Genomic DNA, 19,517 nt, shown 5'->3' on the forward strand with positions numbered 1-19,517 from the left:
TGAGTGTCTGGATGTGTCGACAGGGTCTAGAGACCATATGGCGTCACAATTGAAGTGATTACCGAGATTTCTTAATTTATTTTTATTTATTTACAGGTGTGTAGTTTTGGCTGGCCTTTCAGAGTAACTAGGCCTTTATGGCTTTAACAGGAACAAAATTGTACACCATGTAGGTGTATGTACAATTTACACTTATGAGAGGAGGACAATGTGCTCCGCTACAAACTGTATTATGCTACAAAAACAAGTGTGTAGCTTTGGCTGGCCTTTCACAGCAGTTAGGCTCTTATGACTTTAACAGGAACAAAATTGTACACTACGTAGGTGTACGTAAAGTTTACACTTATGAGAGGTGGAAAATACGCTCTGCTATAAACTGTATAAGGCAACAAAAACAAGTGTGTAGCTTTGGCTTGCCAATCACAGTAACTAGGCCAAAATTTGTTTAACAAGAAAAAAACGTGCACCACATAGGTGTACGTACAGTTTACACTTATGAGAGGAGGACAATACGCTCCCCTTAAAACTTATTAGGCACTAAAAGCAGTTGACTATGGCTTTTAGTGCACTGCTCAGCCTAACTGGCTCCTATTAGCTTTAGAGTTGTTGTACACCCCAGTGCATAAGTACAGAGTTGCTTTGTAGTACACCCAAAAGTTCTCTCTCTGCATGCTGCATGTGATTCAGGGGGATCCAGCCTACTCGCCTTCCCAGAGTTCCTTGCCCCATGTCCTAATGTGGATCCGCCATTTTAGATGCCCTGGAGCCTGGACCGCATTAAATGGAGTTTAATGAAGCGATTCATTTTATTGAATCGCGGCAATATACGGATTCGTTACGGATCGAATTTTTCACGAAATTCGTAACGAATTCGAATTTGTCAGATTCGATTCGCTCATCCCTACTCATAATATGACAACTAGCACTGGAAACCTTTCCATATCTTCATATACATTCAGAAGCATATTCACCAGTAAACCTATAGGGTGAGGCCACATAAGAAGCTCAAAATATTTTTTACTTTTCTTATTAGGGGCAAAAGCATGCAGCCATTGGCTGACACATTTTGGTTCCATGTGGACAGCTGCCCATAAGGCCTCACACTTTTTTAATATTGCTGTGGGATACATAAGGGGATGAAAGGCATTATAGTGTAAATGATGATGTCATGTGGCAGAGTAGTAAAACTAACTTGATTGTCCCCTGTAAGCCCAACAATGCTTTTATCATAGGGTTGCTCCTTGTAGTGTGTATGCAGGAATTAGAGATGAGCAAATTTTTGAAAAATTTTATTCGTCCAACTCGCCAAATTTTCAGAAAGAAATTGGTTCGGTTAGAATTTATTTGCGGCGAATCTGTATTAAAAACAGCTATTTCTGGCCTACAGAGAGCCTCATTAGGGGTGTGGAACACTTTGCATTGCTGTAAAACGCATAGGGTGTGTGCTGGGTAAGTGAAATAATACTGTTATTCAGTATGACATGCAGTTTATGTCACGATTCGGCTTACGGGTTGTGGATCCGCTGTGTCAGCGAGGGATTGGCGTGGACCGTGCTAGTGGACCGGTTCTAAGAGGCTACTGGTTTTCACCAGAGCCCGCCGCAAAGCGGGATGGTCTTGTTGCGGCAGTAGCAACCAGGTCGTATCCACTAGCAACGGCTCAACCTCGCTGACTGCTGAGAAGGCGTGGGACAGAAGGACTAGGCAGAGGCAAGGTCAGACGTAGCAGAAGGTCGGGGGCAGGCGGCAAGGTTCGTAGTCAGGATGGATAGCAGAAGTTCAGGTAACACAGGCTTTGGACACACTAAACGCTTTCACTGGCACAAGGCAACAAGATCCGGCAAGGGAGTGCAAGGGAGGAGATCAGATATAGCCAGGGAGCAGATGGAAGCCAATTAAGCTAATTGGGCCAGGCACCAATCATTGGTGCACTGGCCCTTTAAGTCTCAGAGAGCTGGCGCGCGCGCGCCCTAGAGAGCGGAGCCGCGTGCGCCAGCACAAGACAGCAGGGGACCGGGACGGGTAAGTGACCTGGGATGCGATTCGCGAGCGGGCGCGTCCCGCTGTGCGAATCGCATCCCCGACGGCCATGACAGTGCAGCGCTCCCGGTCAGCGGGACTGACCGGGGCGCTGCAGGGAGAAAGACGCCGTGAGCGCTCCGGGGAGGAGCGGGGACCCGGAGCGCTAGGCGTAACAGTACACCCCCCCTTAGGTCTCCCCTTTTTTTTGTCCGGTAACTGCCTCCCCTGGGATAGGGACACCGGGAAAGAATGGAGGGTTTCCTCAACGGCAGGCAGTACAGCAGGAGTTGGAATGGGGAGGGAGGGCAGAGGGTGAAGCTTGGCACGGGGCAGGGTGACACAAGGACGGGAGCCATGAGGAGGCACAGAGGCTTGCCTGACGGGACTGGGAGGGGGGGAGAGGCACTTCCTATGGCAGGCAGAGTCCCAGTTCTTGATCTCCCCGGTGGTCCAATCAAGGGTGGGGGAATGAAGCCGGAGCCATGGCAGACCGAGGAGGACCTCAGAGGTACAGTTGGGTAGGACGAAGAGCTCAATCACTTCGCGATGGGGTCCGATACACATCAGGAGGGGTTCTGTGCGGTAACGCACAGTGCAATCCAGTCTGGCTCCATTGACCGCGGAAATGTAGAGCGGCTTGACGAGACGGGTCACCGGGATGCAGAATTTATTCACAAAAGACTCCAAAATAAAATTCCCGGAGGCACCAGAGTCCAAGCAGGCCAGGGCTGAGAGGGAGGAGTTGGCTGAAGGAGAAATCCGCACGGGCACCGTGAGACGTGGAGAAGCAGACTTAGAACCAAGAGACGCCACACCCACGTGAGCTGGGTGCGTGCGTGCGTTTCCCAGACGTGGAGGACGGATAGGGCAATCCACCAAGAAGTGCTCGGTACTGGCACAGTACAGACAGAGATTTTCTTCCCTACGGCGATTCCTCTCTTCCTGGGTCAGGCGAGACCGATCCACTTGCACGGCCTCCTCGGCGGGAGGCCCAGGCGTAGACTGCAAAGGATGCTGTGGGAGAGGTGCCCAGAGATCTAAGTCTTTTTCCTGGCGGAGCTCTTGGTGTCGCTCAGAAAAACGCATGTCAATGCGGGTAGCCAAATGGATGAGTTCTTGGAGGTTGGCAGGAATCTCTCGTGCGGCCAGCACATCCTTGATGCGACTGGATAGGCCTTTTTTAAAGGTCGCGCAGAGAGCCTCGTTATTCCATGATAACTCGGAAGCAAGAGTACGAAATTGGATGGCGTACTCGCCCACTGAAGAATTACCCTGGACCAGGTTCAACAGGGCAGTCTCGGCAGAAGAAGCTCGGGCTGGCTCCTCGAAGACACTCTGGACTTCAGCGAAGAAGGCCTGGACTGTGGCTGTGGCAGGATCATTGCGGTCCCAGAGCGGTGTGGCCCAAGACAAGGCCTTTCCTGAAAGAAGGCTTACTACGAACGCCACCTTAGACCGTTCTGTAGGAAACAAGTCCGACAACATCTCCATATGCAGGGAACACTGAGACAAAAATCCACGGCAGAGTTTAGAGTCCCCATCAAATTTGTCCGGCAGGGACAAGCGGAGGCTAGGAGCGGCCACTCGCTGCGGAGGAGGTGCAGGAGCTGGCGGAGGAGATGGTTGCTGCTGTAGCAGAGGCAGAAGTTGCTGTAACGTGGCGGTCAACTGCGACAGCTGCTGTCCTTGTTGGGCAATTTGCTGCGATTGCTGAGCGACCACCGTGGTAAGGTCAGCGAGACTTGGCAGCGGCACCTCAGCGGGATCCATGGCCGGATCTACTGTCACGATTCGGCTTACGGGTTGTGGATCCGCTGTGTCAGCGAGGGATTGGCGTGGACCGTGCTAGTGGACCGGTTCTAAGAGGCTACTGGTTTTCACCAGAGCCCGCCGCAAAGCGGGATGGTCTTGTTGCGGCAGTAGCAACCAGGTCGTATCCACTAGCAACGGCTCAACCTCGCTGACTGCTGAGAAGGCGTGGGACAGAAGGACTAGGCAGAGGCAAGGTCAGACGTAGCAGAAGGTCGGGGGCAGGCGGCAAGGTTCGTAGTCAGGATGGATAGCAGAAGTTCAGGTAACACAGGCTTTGGACACACTAAACGCTTTCACTGGCACAAGGCAACAAGATCCGGCAAGGGAGTGCAAGGGAGGAGATCAGATATAGCCAGGGAGCAGATGGAAGCCAATTAAGCTAATTGGGCCAGGCACCAATCATTGGTGCACTGGCCCTTTAAGTCTCAGAGAGCTGGCGCGCGCGCGCCCTAGAGAGCGGAGCCGCGTGCGCCAGCACAAGACAGCAGGGGACCGGGACGGGTAAGTGACCTGGGATGCGATTCGCGAGCGGGCGCGTCCCGCTGTGCGAATCGCATCCCCGACGGCCATGACAGTGCAGCGCTCCCGGTCAGCGGGACTGACCGGGGCGCTGCAGGGAGAAAGACGCCGTGAGCGCTCCGGGGAGGAGCGGGGACCCGGAGCGCTAGGCGTAACAGTTTAGAGGCATCGCTATTAGAATAACCGTCGCAGAGCGGCACAATGATAGAGCCTGGAGGTGGCATCAGTATGAGGAGACCATATAGTGACTGAATGACACAGCGTGGAGGTGTCGGCAGCATGAGGGGACTATATAGTGCCTGAATGACACAGCGTGGAGATGGCGCCAGCAGGAGGAGACCATATAGTGGCTGAATGACACAGCCTGGAGTTGGTGGCAGCATGAGGGGACCATATAGTTGCAGAATGAGACAGCCTGGAGGTGGCAGTAGCATGAGAACGTATGGTGACAGTATGTGACAGCCTGGAGCTGGCATCAGCATGAGGAATACATATGGTGGCAGTATGAGACAGCCTGGAGCTGGCATTAGCTTGAAGAGAACATATGGTGGCAGATTGAGACAGCCTGGAGGTGGCATCAGCATGAGGAGAATATATGGTGGCAGTATAAGACAGCCTGGAGCTGGCATCAGCATGAGGAGAACATATGGTTGCAGTATGAGACAGCCTGGAGCTTGCATCAGCTTGAAGAGAACATATTGTGGCAGAATGAGACAGCGTGGAGGTGGCATAAGCATGAGGAGAATATATGGTGGCAGTATTAGACAGACTGGAGCTGGCATCAGCATGAGGGGAACATATGGTGGCAGTATGAGACAACCTGGAGCTGGAAGCAGCGTGAGGAGAACATATGGTGGCAGAATGAGACAGCCTGGAGCTGGCATCAGCATGAGGAGAACATATGGTGGCAGCATGATACATTTTATCCTAAGAAAAGTTAGGTTTTAGTTAATGCATATCCTCAATACTTACTTGTGGTCTGATGCGGAGGAATGTCTGTAACTGGGAAGCAGCACCTTTAATATGTTTTGCACTATCCATATTTGTGAAGTGAGGTGTGACACCATGGTCAATCTACTCTGATGCATCTGGCATTGGTGGATGGAAATCCTGGCTGATCCATGCCTGATTCATCTTCACAAAGGTCAGTCTCTCCACATTTTGCGTGGATAGACAAGTTCTCCTTGGGATTACTTAGGCCCCACCACACTAAACACCCACTGATGGCACACTACTGGCCAGGCCGGACAGCTTTTCCAGGGCAAACTCTGCTAGTTGCGGCCACAAATCAAGATTGGCTGCCCAGAAGTCCAGTGGATCTTCAAGGTGTGTTGGCATGGTCATGTCAAGGTATGTAACCATCTGATGGTTCAGGTCCTGCTCCAGGTCTACCTGCTGCTGATGAGTTGCTTCACTATGCGGGTGAAGAAAGCTATTCATCAGCGACTGTAGACTCAGGCTGCTGCTGTTGGAGCTGGTACTGCTCCTCCCACCCCACCTCTCTTCAGAAGCCATGGCAGTGGAAGGTGAGCGCAGAGGGCCCCCCGAGTCAGACCTGTAAGAGGATGAATGATGGCGCAGATAGGCATCAGCCAACTGACTGTAGGATGTCTCTCTAGTAGGTCAGTTTGTCCTCCCTCTAAGTGGGTGTAAAAAAGGCCCCCATTTTGTGCCGGAAGCGAGGGTCCAATAAGGTGCAGAGCCAGAAGTCATCCCGCTGCAGAATGGGGACAATTCAGCTATCACTACACAAGCAAGTGAACATGCATTGTGCCATTTGTGCAAGTGACTCGAAGGGACTCCCTGCCTCCATCTCCACTGCATACTGCCACAGTGTGCCTGGGTCCTCTGTTTCGCCTTCCTCATAACCCTCTAGCTCATCTGGCTGCTCCTCCTCTCCTGTCAGATGACTAGAAAAACTGCCCATCTAGCGAAACCTAAACTGTGCTTCACTGTATTCCTCCTCCTCCTCCTGTTCAGCCCCCACAGGGCTCATGTGGACGTGAGATGTAGGCACCACGTCTCCAGTGCCCTGACCAGCCATCGTTTCCAACACATGTTGTAGTAAATGAAGCAGTGGAATGACATTGTTCATCCCGTAATCCTGGCGACTGACTAATAATGTGGCTTCCTCAAAGGGCCTGAGCAAAAGGCAGGTGTCACGTACGAGCGGCCACTGGTTGACATTGAAGTTACACAGGGGAGTCCCCCTATCTGCTTGGATCATCAAGGCATCGGTGATGGTTTTTCTCTGTTCGTATAGTCGGTCCAACATATGGAGGGTGGAATTCCAACGTGTGGAAATGTTGCAAATCAGACTATGGTGGGGGATACCAGTTTGACGCTGCAGCTCAAGGAGGGTGTGTTTTGCGGTGTACGAGTGGCTGAAGTGCATACAAAGTTTCTTTCCCATTGTTGGGATGTCTTGCAGATGGGGGGAACACTTTAGGAACCGCTTGACAACCAGATTGAACATGTGTGCCATGCAGGGCACATGTCTCAGGCTTCCTTGTCCCTCAGGAACTTTAGTAACCGCTTGACAACCAGATTGAACACGTGTGCCATGCTGGGCGCACGTCTTAGGCTTTCTTGTCCCGTTGTCGGCCACCATGGTTCCCATTTCTACTTTTTGTGGAGTAAGCTATTATTCGATTTCTTGATTAATTACTTTTAGCAGTTCCTCCCCTTTGTGACTCCATTCGTCAAGGCAAACCATGTGAAAAACAGAGTGACACCGCCGTGCCCTGCACACATGGTATGCTGGAGGGGCACTGAGACTTGTCCGTGCAGTGGAGGCTGAGGACACGGTGGAGGATGAGGAGGCGGAGTTGCACACTGTCACAGGACCAACGGCCTTAGAGCGTGGAGGCGGAAGCGGTGTGACCTTTCCAAGTTTCTGTTGTGGTTGTGCAGGAACCACATTTACCCAGTGGGCCGTAAAGGACATGTATTATCCTTGATCGTAGTTAAAGCTCCACACGTAGGTGCTGCCGTGCACTTTGGTACACACCGACAGGCTCAAGAACTGGCCCACCTTCTGTTCCACAAAATTGTGCAGGGTTGGTACTGTCTTCTTCGCAAAGAAATGACAGCTTGGTACTCTCCACCTTGGCTCAGCACAAGCCATCAGTTCTCTGAAAGGTGCAGAGTCCACCACTTGAAAAGTGAGGGACTGCAGCACCAGCAACATGGACAGGAGCACATTCGGCTCCTGTGCCATTCGATGAGGGGGTGCATACTGTTGTCTCTTGGACATGGCTTCGCCGATGGATTGCTGGTGGAATGACTGACTCGAAGTAGGAGGAGCAGGAGCATTTGGAGTGACAGAAGATGGGTATGACACACAGCTCCCTTCAGGTGAAGTGGTGGAGCCTTGGCTGGCTGAAACAGGGAGCGGCATGCCACTGGGTGATTTATGGTGATGAGGCATATGTTGCTGCAGGGCCGGGGTGCCAACATTGGGACCCTGGCCATGCTTCACATTCTGCAGATACATGTTGCATGTGGCCATGTTAATCTCCTCCGGATGCTTAATGAAAAACTGCCACACCACCGAGTAGCTGATTTTCTTACCAACAGTCCGCACTGATTGACTGCTACTGAAGCCGACTCCAGAAACCCCTGTTCAACTACCTCCCGGGAAGGTAGGCTGCCGCAAAGCAGGTCTCACATTTGGCTCCAGACTTTCCACTTCTGCCACCTTGCGAACTGCCAACCATGCTACCACCTTGCTGGCTCAGCTGCTGCCTCACGGGCAACCTGCAACCCTCTTCTCCTGATGATGATGAAGCCCCTTCTGCACCTGGCTCCCAAGTGCGATTGGCTTCATCATCATCGAGTTGTGTCTGCATGTCACTGATGTCCTCCTCAGGTTCCTCAACAGTGTCTGCTTCAGGATCCTGAATGCTCGCAACACCCCCTCCCACGCCACTCTCCTCATCACTACTTTCCTGCCTAGCGGAGGAAGCGGCGGATGTCTCCTCCACTTCTTGGCTGACTGTCCTCTTGTAGATCGTCTTCACTAAATAGTGAAGCTGAACCCACAGTATAAGATACTTCTGTGGGGGAGGGAACAGCAAAGAACAGAGGCAATGGGAGAACAGGGATTGCTCCCGGGTCATGCCAACTGAGGGTTGTGTCTAAGGAACCCACCAACTGTTGACTGTAGGTGTCAGATGTCACTTGTGATGAAGTGGATGACCGTGTTAACCAGTCGATGATGGCAGATGGGTTGCTGGTTGATATACGAACGAGCTCAGGCCTCTCGCTGCAACTCTTGCTGCCACTCGCCCCCTACCACCCCTACTATTAGCTTTTCAGTTGTTGTACACACCAGTGCTGCAGCACACAGTCGTTGTGTACTACACCCAAAATTGCACTTCCTCTCTCAATCTCACTCTCTTCCCTTTCAGTGCTTCTAGGCTGGCTTTGGGCTTGAGGTGAATTGCTGCTGTAAAAAAGCTTTTCTGTGCAACACACTGCTCTCTGTCCCTTTTGCTCTCTGCAATAGAAGGCTGATGTGAGTGGCCACAAGATGGCTGCCGATTATATAGGGCTGTGACACAGGGGTGGCTGGCTGCTGATAGGCTGCATGCTGCATGTGATTCAGGGTCATCTCGCCGACCCTTGTTCCCGCCTTCCCAGGATTCCTTGCCCCATATCCTCACATGTGTATCCACCATTTTAGAGGCCCGGCCCCTGAAGCCTGGACCGCACTAAACAAAGTTTAATGAAGCGATTTGCTAGATCGAATTGGGGCGATATTCGCATTAGTTACAAATCAAATTTTTCTTGAAATTCGTAACGAATTTGGATTTGTTAGATTCGATTTGCTTATCCTTAGCAGGAATTATAATTTTGGGCACTTGGTTATGATGCAAACAACTTGAAACTTAACTGAACCTTTTGAGACGATCCAAATAAAATACAGTATTTTCAGCACATTGTGGTATGTTACACTTTTTTTAACTGTCCTTTTTAAGAATTGCTTTTCTAGAAAATATACAGACTCATAAAATCTCTATTAATGTCAGCTACCTTTTTAGTGCCCTTCCCGCACACATAAATTGATCCCTTTTTAAAAATGAATAAAACTTTTTTTATAAAAAAGATACATTTCGTTAAATACAATTTTTTCCATCACTACTGTATCTTTTTTATTATTCTTTTTTAATGGTACCCTACGAAATTTTATAAAAAATGTATCCCCATCACTTTTTCGGATCGCTAAAGTCCAAAAAAGAATAAAAGCCGCGTGCAAAAACGCCAAAGCTAAAGCCCACAAAACGCCACAATTTCAGGGAAAAAACACCATAGGTTCAACATGCTGCGACTTTGCAAATCCACTAGGGAGCTGAAAAACACCAAAAAAGAATGAAAAAACGCCAAAAGGATAAAATAAAAGCCAAACTGAAAAACGCAAAGTGGAAAAATAATTTTGCGTTTTTTCATTGATTTACAGCTAACATCTGGTCCCCCAAAAAAGTGGAAGTGGAAACTTAGCCTAAGGGTGTCATCACATATATAATGTGATCCAGCTTAGTAAACTTGTCACAACTTATTGGACAGCTAAAGCCCCAACTTAGCAAAGTGAATGAGTCATCTTATGTCCAACACCCAGTTATTTCTACAGGGTGGACGGGGATCGTGACTTGTCTTGCGATCTGGCGTCCCAAATGAGGAATAGGATAAAATGCAGGAATGCACCGATATATCGGCGGCCGATACATATCGGCCGAAAATAGCTATTTTGGGGAAATGCCGAAACAACAAAAAATTTGCCAATAATGACCCTGCCCTGCCCGCCCACAGCACAAGTTACAAACACTGCCAGTGCCAGAGGCGTAGCGTGGGGGGTGCAGGGGGGGGACCGGCCGCACCGGGCGCAACATCTGGGGGGTGCGCTCTCCGGGATAGGAATACTTCTTTTTATGTGCCCGGGCCGGCTCCCGTGTGTGGCTGCAGGCAGGGGCCGGCCAGAGCATATAAAAACTAATACTGTATACTAAAAACCAGGGGGCCTCCAGCTGTTGTGAAACTAAAACTCCCAGCATGCCCAGACTGGCAAAGGCTGTCCGGGCATGCTGGGAGTTGTAGTTTCACAAAAGCTGGAGGCCCCCTGGTTTTTAGTATACAGTATTAGTTTTTATATGCTCTGGTCGGCCCCAGCCTGCAGCCACACACGGGAGCCGGCCCGGGCACATAAAAAGAAGTATTCCTATTCCGGACATCCCTGTGTCCCGAAAAATCTTTTCGGGACATAAGGATGTCCGCCGGTCACTCACCATTCCCCGGCCAGCGTGCGTCCTCCTTCGGTCCTTCGCTTCTCCGCCTCTATGGTTGTACGCACGGCACGGTGACATCCCGTGCGTACAACCATAGAGACGCAGGAGGACCGCAGGATCGTTGCAGGAGAACGCGCTCTGGCCGGGGCCTCGTAAGTGACCGGCGACGCGTCATCTTCTTCAGTGTTCCGGTCACCGCTCCTCCGGTCCAGTCACCTACTGCTATGGTCCATAGGCCATAGCAGTAGATGTGACCCCGGGCCGGAGGAGCGGTGACCGGATCACTGTGAGGGCAGCAGTACAGACATACAGCCTCCAGCCATACACTGTATATGGCTGGAAGCTGTATGTCTGTGGGGTGGGGGGAAGCTGCCTACTATTGTGGGGGAACTGCTGACCTAATGTGGGGGGAGCTGCCTACAAATGTGGGGGGAGCTGCCTAATATTGTGGGGGGAGCTGCCTAATATTGTGGTGAACCTGCCTACTATTGTGGGGGAACTGCTGACCTAATGTGGGGGGGAGCTGCCTACAAATGTGGGGGGAGCTGCCTAATATTGTTGGGGGGAGCTGCCTAATATTGTGGGGAACCTGCCTACTATTGTGGGGGAAATGCTGACCTAATGTGGGGGAGCTGCCTACTATTGTGGGGGAACTGTTACTATTGTGGGGGAGCTGCCTACTATTGTTGGGGAGCTGCCTATTAATGTGGGGGAGCTGCCTACTATTGTGGGGGAGTTGCCTACTATTGTGGGGGAGCTGCCTACTATTGTGGGGGAGCTGCCTACTATTGTGGGGGAGCTGCCTATTAATGTGGGGGAACTCCCGACCTAATGTGGGGGAGTTGGCAATCTAATGTGGGGGAATCTAATCTAATCTAAAGAGCGGAGCGCTGCATTTTACCAGAAGACGGGGAGAAGTCATTTTCGGTTTTGGTATCGGTTTCGGACGGACATTTTTTTTTTTTTTTCGGGTTCGTTTCAGTTCTGAAATTTCCATTTCAGTGCACCTCTAATAAAATGTATAAAATCAGGTTGACCATTAGTTTCCCACTGGTACTTTTCTTCAGTGACTAAGGGAAATGAGTTGGATCCCCAGAAATGTGTGACAGCTTTCTAACTGAATAATACACATCTAGATAAGGGTACAGCCATGTAGCATTTTTGCAAAAAAATTGGAAAAAACAAACAAATCAAATTGTATAAATTTTAGTGGTGATTTGTTGTCGATTTTCCATTGCAGATTTTAGCATGGATTTTGACTCAGCCAGTAAATTAGGAATATTCACAGTAAATATGCAGCATTTTCGACACCGAAACAAAGACATGCTACAGGTTTGTAATCCAAACTGCAGGTCAATATTTCCATACATTTTTTACTTTTTTTTCTGCAGCATGTGGATGCAATTTTTTTAGTCTCATATACTTTGCTGCAGAAGAAAACAGCAATGTTTCAATCCCTTCCCAGGAATTCCAGGAGGGGACTGAAATGTTGCTATTTTTTGTAAGGCATATGATGCAATAAAACCATGTTTATGTTATCTGATTTTTTTTTTAGAACATTTTTTTTTTTTAGAAAATACATGGAACATGGTCCACTGCTTGCTGCCAATCATTGGCCTTAGAGACTGCCATCTCTTGCATGTGATATCTGAGGTCAGTGACTGTCTGCAACAAGCCATGCACCATGTATGTTGAGGACACCAAACACTTCCACTGAATGGTCCGATGCCAAGTAATGGGCCCAGGAGCGAGCAGAGGAGTGAGAGTTTTGAGTGACAGTAATAAACATATACATGTAGGAAATAGCCAAACATAATCACTATTTGACTACATTTAGGACTTTATAGTAAAATTTACAGAAAAATGTGCTTGGGGAAATGTGTCCATTATTTGAAAAACTGATGGAAAAAAAATGACCAAAATGGATGACACATTATGGCAGCTGATGGTTTTTCAGTAAAAATGGGTTAAAAATATGACAACTGATGCCCTTTTGCTTTTTGTTGTGGCTTCAGTTGTGGCCAGTAGTGTTGAGCAGCATAGGCCATATTCGAATTTGCAAATATTCGCGAATATATGGACGAATATTCGTCATATATTCGCGAATATTCGCATATTCGTAATATCCTCGTTTTATTTTCGCATGCGTGAAAAATCGCGTATGAGAAATTCTGCATAAAAATTAACATAAATGAAAATTTGCATATGCGAAAATTCGCACGCCAGTCTCACACAGTAGTATTAAAGCCTTCTTTACACCACACAAGCTGGAAGGAGAGAGGGATGATCACTGTGATGTGTACTGTGAAAAAAAAAAAAAAAAGAATATTCGTAATTACGAATATATAGTGCTATATTCGCGAATATTCGCGAATTCGCGGATATGCGATATTCGCGAATAAAATTCGCTTTGCGAATATTCGCGAGCAACACTAGTGGTCAGTTTGGAATAAAACAACTGAGCCTGATGCAACTGATATATATGAACCCAGCCTTAAGAACTTCAATTTGAGCACCCAATTGGCAGCCCTCAGAGACCAGCACTGAAAAATCTAATTTATGATGGATCTCTTGTATCAGTTTGTTTGGCAAGCTAGAACAGTACAAGGTATTAAGTATTGTCTTACTGAATCTTAACACATAAGTCCAGAGCTGTTCTCCTGGCATTTCCGCACACAGCAATGCAGAGAGATGCCGCCCATGTTGGGCAGTACACTTGCAAGCAAGTTCTGTGCATAAGACCGTTTCTGATGAACAACACATGTACACAGATTTTGCTGAGCATTGTACTGGTTGCCTCAGCGTGAGGCTGTGTCTCTCCATGCAGAATGGGTGGGAGACCAGATCTGGACTTATGCTTTAAATATAAATCAAGAAATGGAATGCCAGGAGCCTTACAGAAGAGCCCTGTGAGCCAACTCTGGCTTCCAAGCCACACTATGGCCACCCAAGTTATTTGTACTGACAAGCAAGGTATTATACAGCAAAAAGAAAAGTAAAGCAACATGAGTTCCCTAGTACAATAGCTGAGCCTTATATCGGATTGTGTCTTGCCTTTGCTCCCATCAACATATTTCATTTTATCTAAGGTTAAACTTAGGTTAATAGATCTGTGTCTTTTTCACATTCTAGAACTATGTAACTATTGGCAGCTTGGTATCCATTATGCAGTACAAACATCAAATGTGCACAGTTTTCTGCTTCAGTATAGAACAGTTTTATGAGTCATTCTTTTGTACATTTAGCATACAAAGAGATAATATGGTTAGGGAATTCATTATGCACTAGCATTTTCAGCAATAGATCACTAGTTAGCATGCAGTTCTAGGCTTCAAATGCAAGTGCTTGTCAAGCCGTAACATTTGTGAGATAAATTACAGACTACGGTCTTCTCTCTGTAGACCAGAGACCAAAAAATTCATAGTAGAATGAGAAAAACTATCCAAAAGTGTGTAAAAAACAAACAAACATTTGCACCATGTTTACATTTATGTTTTCTAATTATAAATGTAAAATACTTTTGTTTTTCTTTATTTATTTTTTTACAATTGGCTAACACACTGTATTTAGTTTGCATTAATCTTGGCATTTATGCTGAACAGACCATAGCCTATAATGGACTAGGCAAGGTCATCCTGCAAAAACATATGTTGCATCATATAAATTCTTTTGCAAGGGGAGTCAGTAACATATATGTGCTAAGTGTCTAGGGCATACATAAGATCAAAGGCAGTGTAAACAGGGATGTTGTGTGACATAAAAAATGGGCTGGGCAAGTTCAACTGTTGTGTGACATAAAAAGTTTAAAGATGAAGCATTATGTTAAAGCAAGAATATCAATGTGAGCTACAATAATATTCAATATGTGGAAATAAGAAAAGTATGTGCAATGATCAGCAGTTAGATCCAAAAAATCCAATACAATTAAAGCACAATTGAATGATGATGCTTACCGTCCATATCAAGGCGTTGCATAATGATAGCCAACTCAACTTCACTTGGCATGTACCCCAAAGATCGCATTGCCATGCCAAGTTCTTGTTTTGAAATAAATCCGTTCCCATCTCGGTCCAGTACTCTAAAGGCTTCACGAATTTCTGTGGTAAAAGAGATTGAGACTATTGACAACGTGTTCATTTGGACTGTTCAGCCCTCAATCTGTGTTAGCGAGCATCATGGATTAAAAGTATCTTAAATAAAAGGCATATTCTTTTTCACATAGGCCATTAGCCTTACTCCTAAACCTAATCCTAGTCATATATAAAGCATTGTGTTCCAAATCACTGGAAATTAAAGGGGTATTCTGACATCAGGAAAAATAAATATGTACATAAATGTTGCAGAAGCATATGGCATAGCATATCTGCCCAAGTCCTGAAACCACCAATATTCAGTTTTTTGTGGGTTTTAGTCCTGAACTTCTAGGTTGTACTTACTGGTTGAGTAGTTGCTCAGTACTAAAATTCCCAGAATACATTTCTTTCCCTTCAGTCCTCCCACCCTGCCTATTCCTCTCCCACAAGACTCCGGCCAGTTCCTTGCCCAGAGCTGAGGTAGAACATCTCATTTTACAGAAAACTATTTAACACTCAGAGATGTTGCAGCACCTGTTATTAATTCATTGTCTGCTTTTCTGTCTGTTGCATTGTTCTGTGCAAGGCGGTATGCTGTAACCACACCTCATTCTCTTTAACAGTCCCCAAAAATATATGTACATGTGTCATGTCCCAGCACAGTAACATCCTCACTACTTGAACTCTGTTCGGGTAGATGGAGTTCCCCAAGATGCCTGCCTCTGTTATAGGCTTGAGTCCTAATGTAGTTTTGATATCAAAATGTATTTTACTGTGTTTTTCAGTATCATACTGTAACGTTAACTGCTTTGCTAGTGTTAATTGTTTTCAACTGTAAGAGCTGGTGAATAGCCACATGTCTCCTGCAGCCAATCAGAGAAGTCATCCTTATTGCCACCCTATCCCTCTTAGATAGGGAAGTAAATCCCAACTGTGAGTAAGTCACAAGTTTTCTGCAGCCAATCAGAGAAGCCATCCTTGTTTCCGCCCTATCCCTCTTTGATAGGAGAAAAAAAAGGTTAGCTGAGATTCTGGCTTTGGTCAGTAAAGATGTAACAGCTCCTGTGTCACTCTCCTCTTACCTCACTGAGGGGTTTGTATTTTCACATCCAGTTCTCATACCTTAAATGAGGATAGACCCCAAACAACACTATTGCTGATCCAGGCCAAGTGGCAGTCAGATCCCGCTGCCGAGATAGTACCACAACTCAAGTGGCGCTTTAGTTACAAAAAACATTGCTGATGGTCCCTATAGCTTTTCGATGAAGACACGGGTTATCCTATGGGCTGCACCTATCCCTATGACGGACTAGTGCCTCTGTTGGATGCTGTACAGTTAGTGGTGTTTCGACTATATCCATGGAAACACGGGAGAGGGAATTTTTTGTTGTTGTCACAAACTGCCCCCCGTGAGGATCTCAGGGGTGTGCACCAAAATTAGAACCTGCTGGAAAGAGCCAGGTCTAGATCTGAATTTCCCAGTTATCATCAGCTAGTCAGTCAAGTGAAAATCCAGTCTAAAATCAGTCTAAGTCTTCTGTCAGCTGCTATTGTATATGTTTTACCTCAAGTTTGTACCAAGCGAATTGTCTGTTGTATGCTATGGATCTGCAACCAGGTTAGAAAAGTTTAAGCGGTTATCAAAAATCTCTGCATTTGTGGATTTATTTCCCGTCACATACAGATGACTGCTTCATTGGAAACATGGCTAGTGGAGTTCACACAGTACTAGAACCACCATCATCGTAGATCCACACCACCACCACACTCCTGGCCTCACAAACAAAATCACTGCCACTATCCCACACATAGTGACTGTTCAACATTTAACCTCTGCGTCCCTTACTACATATGTGTATAACATTGAGATGATGAAGAATGTAAGGGCTGTTCAGAGGTGATGACAGACAATGCCACATTAAAATGAAATAACTACACAACTTACTGCCAGAGATGAATAACACAAATGCATGCTGAAGCCATTATAATTTGTCATAACACTATATTAGTTAGTTATAAGTCGTGGGGCAATAGTCTTATTTAAATACAATTTTCTGACACCAAAATATCCCTTTAAACCCAGAAGCAGTGAGAATATCTCTTGTCCTGAGTCCAGGATAGCCTAACATTTACACTTACTTACATAAAGCTGAGATTTGAAAAATAAATGTATTTAGAAGTTTTCATTGTTACTGACTGAAGATGTATGACTAAGGGTCTATTCATACGGGTCTATTCACAAGGCTATTAACCCCTTAAGGACTCAGGGTTTTTCCGTTTTTGCACTTTCGTTTTTTCCTCCTTACCTTTTAAAAATCATAACCCTTTCAATTTTCCACCTAAAAATCCATATTATGGCTTATTTTTTGCGTCGCCAATTCTACTTTGCAGTGACATTAGTCATTTTACCCAAAAATGCACGACGAAACCAAAAATGTGCGACAAAATCGAAAAAAAACGCCATTTTGTAACTTTTGGGGGCTTCTGTTTCTACGCAGTGCATATTTTGGTAAAAATTACACCTTATCATTATTCTGTAGGTCCATACGGTTAAAATGATACCCTACTTATATAGGTTTGATTTTGTCGCACTTCTGGAAAAAATCATAACTACATGCAGGAAAATTTATACGTTTAAAAATGTCATATTCTGACCCCTATAACTTTTTTATTTTTCCACATATGGGGCGGTATGAGGACTCATTTCTTGCGCCGTGATCTGAAGTTTTTATCGGTATGATTTTTGTTTTGATCGGACTTTTTGATCACTTTTTATTCATTTTTTAATGTTATAAAAAGTGACCAAAATATGCTTTTTTGGACTTTGGAATTTTTTTGCGCGTACGCCATTGACCGTGCGGTTTAATTAATGATATATTTTTATAGTTTGGACATTTATGCACACGGCGATACCACATATGTTTATTTATTTTTTTTTTTACACTGTTTTATTTTTTTTATGGGAAAAGGGGGGTGATTCAAACTTTTATTAGGGAAGGGGTGACCTTTATTAACACTTTTTTTTTGCAGTGTTATAGGTCCCATAGGGACCTATAACACTGCACACACTGATCTCCTATGCTGATCACTGGCGTGTATTAACACGCCTGTGATCAGCATTATCGGCGCTTGACTGCTCCTGCCTGGATCTCAGGCACGGAGCAGTCATTCGTCGATCGGACACCGGGGAGGCAGGTAATGGCCCTCCCGGTGTCCGGTCAGCTGTTCGGGACGCCGCGATTTCACCGCGGCGGTCCCGAACAGCCCGACTGAGCAGCCGGGTCACTTTCAGTTTCACTTTAGAAGCGGCGGTCAGCTTTGACCGCCGCTTCTAAAGGGTTAATACCGCACATCTCCGCGATCGGCCATGTGTGGTATTAGCCACGGGTCCCGGCCGTTGATTAGCGCCGGGACCGACGCGATATGATGCGGGATCGCGGCGCGATCCCGCTTCATATCGCGGGAGCCGGCGCAGGACGTAAATATACGTCCTGCGTCGTTAAGGGGTTAACACATCTTCACACATCCGTTTTGCAGTTGCCCGCTTTCTCAAAGCATTGACTGCTTTGAGAAAGCGGGCAACCATGAAATGTAAGCCTCTGGCCCCCACTCAGCCTTGTGCCAACCACTGACCTCTTCATTCCCACCGGGCAAGTGTTTTAATGGATCGCAATAAAGGATAGTTTTTTTTATGTCTAAAGGTGAGTACATCCAGCTTACTTTATCTACTGTTTATAGCTAATATTCATGTATTCTTATTTACATTGCAAGAACAAAGTTTTCTTCTATATATAAATATAATGCAATGCAGAACCGAAAAGAATGGTTTATACCTTTAAACACCAAATGTTCTATGACCTCTTAAGGGTGGAAGAATAAAGACAAATATATTATTCCATAATTATATTCCTTTAAAATAAATAAGTTATTGTCCATTTCTATTAACCCCTTAAGGACCAAACCCATTTTCACCTTAAATGGGCATTGTCAGATATAAAAACTTTTGATATGTTGTAAAGCATGCAAAACCAATAGGTTTTGCATTTGCTTTCATTAAAAAAATGTCTGTATTTCATACTGAAAAAGCCAGTCAAAAAACTGCCTCCCTGCCTCCTGGGATGCATACCAGCCTGGCTGTGTCCACTCGTCATCACCTGCGTCACGGACCCACTTCATGATTGACAGGTCTGCAGATCTAAACTGCTGTGATTGGCTCCCTCACTGTCTGTGTTTCTGTGAGGAGAAGGGGGAGGGGCGGGAGTACACTGCTGCGTGTGAGCAGATGATAAAAGAAGCTGGTGACTGAAGATGGGGACTGAAAGGAGGATTATTTGTTTAAAAAGTAAGTGTCCCTGTATGTAAATATGTGTGGGTGTGAATATTTATGTATGTGTGTGTAAATCTGTGTTGTCTAGGTAATGTGCATGTGTATGAATAAATGAAGTCAACGAGTGTGTGTGTATGTATCTAATACAGGGGGACTACAATCATATGCCTCCAGCTGTTGCAAAACTTCAACTGCCAGCATGCCTGCACAGCCAAATGATGTGTGGGCATGTTGGGAGTTGTAGTTTTGCAACAGTAGGAGGAACACTGCCTATCACAGCCTACACAGTATCTAATACAGGGGGACTACAATCATATGCCTCCAGCTGTTGCAAAACTACAACTCAAAGTATGTGTGGGCATGCTGGGAGCTGTAATTTTGCAAAAGCTGTAAGCACACAGTGTGTGTGTGTGTGTGTGTCTAGCATAAAACCAGAAAGGAAAGGGTTACAGATGCTCACTCCCAGACCAGTGACTGAGG

The 19,517-nt window shown here is 46.4% G+C and overlaps 1 protein-coding gene across 2 annotated transcripts in view; it reads right to left on the reverse strand.

The window, feature by feature from the left end:
* Window positions 1–19,517, reverse strand: part of CALN1 (calneuron 1) — a 422,585-nt gene that overhangs the window by 210,434 nt on the left and 192,634 nt on the right. For both annotated transcript variants that reach the window (XM_056556473.1, XM_056556474.1), the window contains exon 3: window positions 14,591–14,734. In XM_056556473.1, the coding sequence (XP_056412448.1) occupies window positions 14,591–14,734 (144 nt within the window). The remainder of the gene's footprint in view (window positions 1–14,590; window positions 14,735–19,517) is intronic.

The sequence above is a fragment of the Hyla sarda genome, chromosome 2 (assembly GCF_029499605.1).
Source record: "Hyla sarda isolate aHylSar1 chromosome 2, aHylSar1.hap1, whole genome shotgun sequence".
NCBI lineage: Eukaryota > Metazoa > Chordata > Amphibia > Anura > Hylidae > Hyla > Hyla sarda.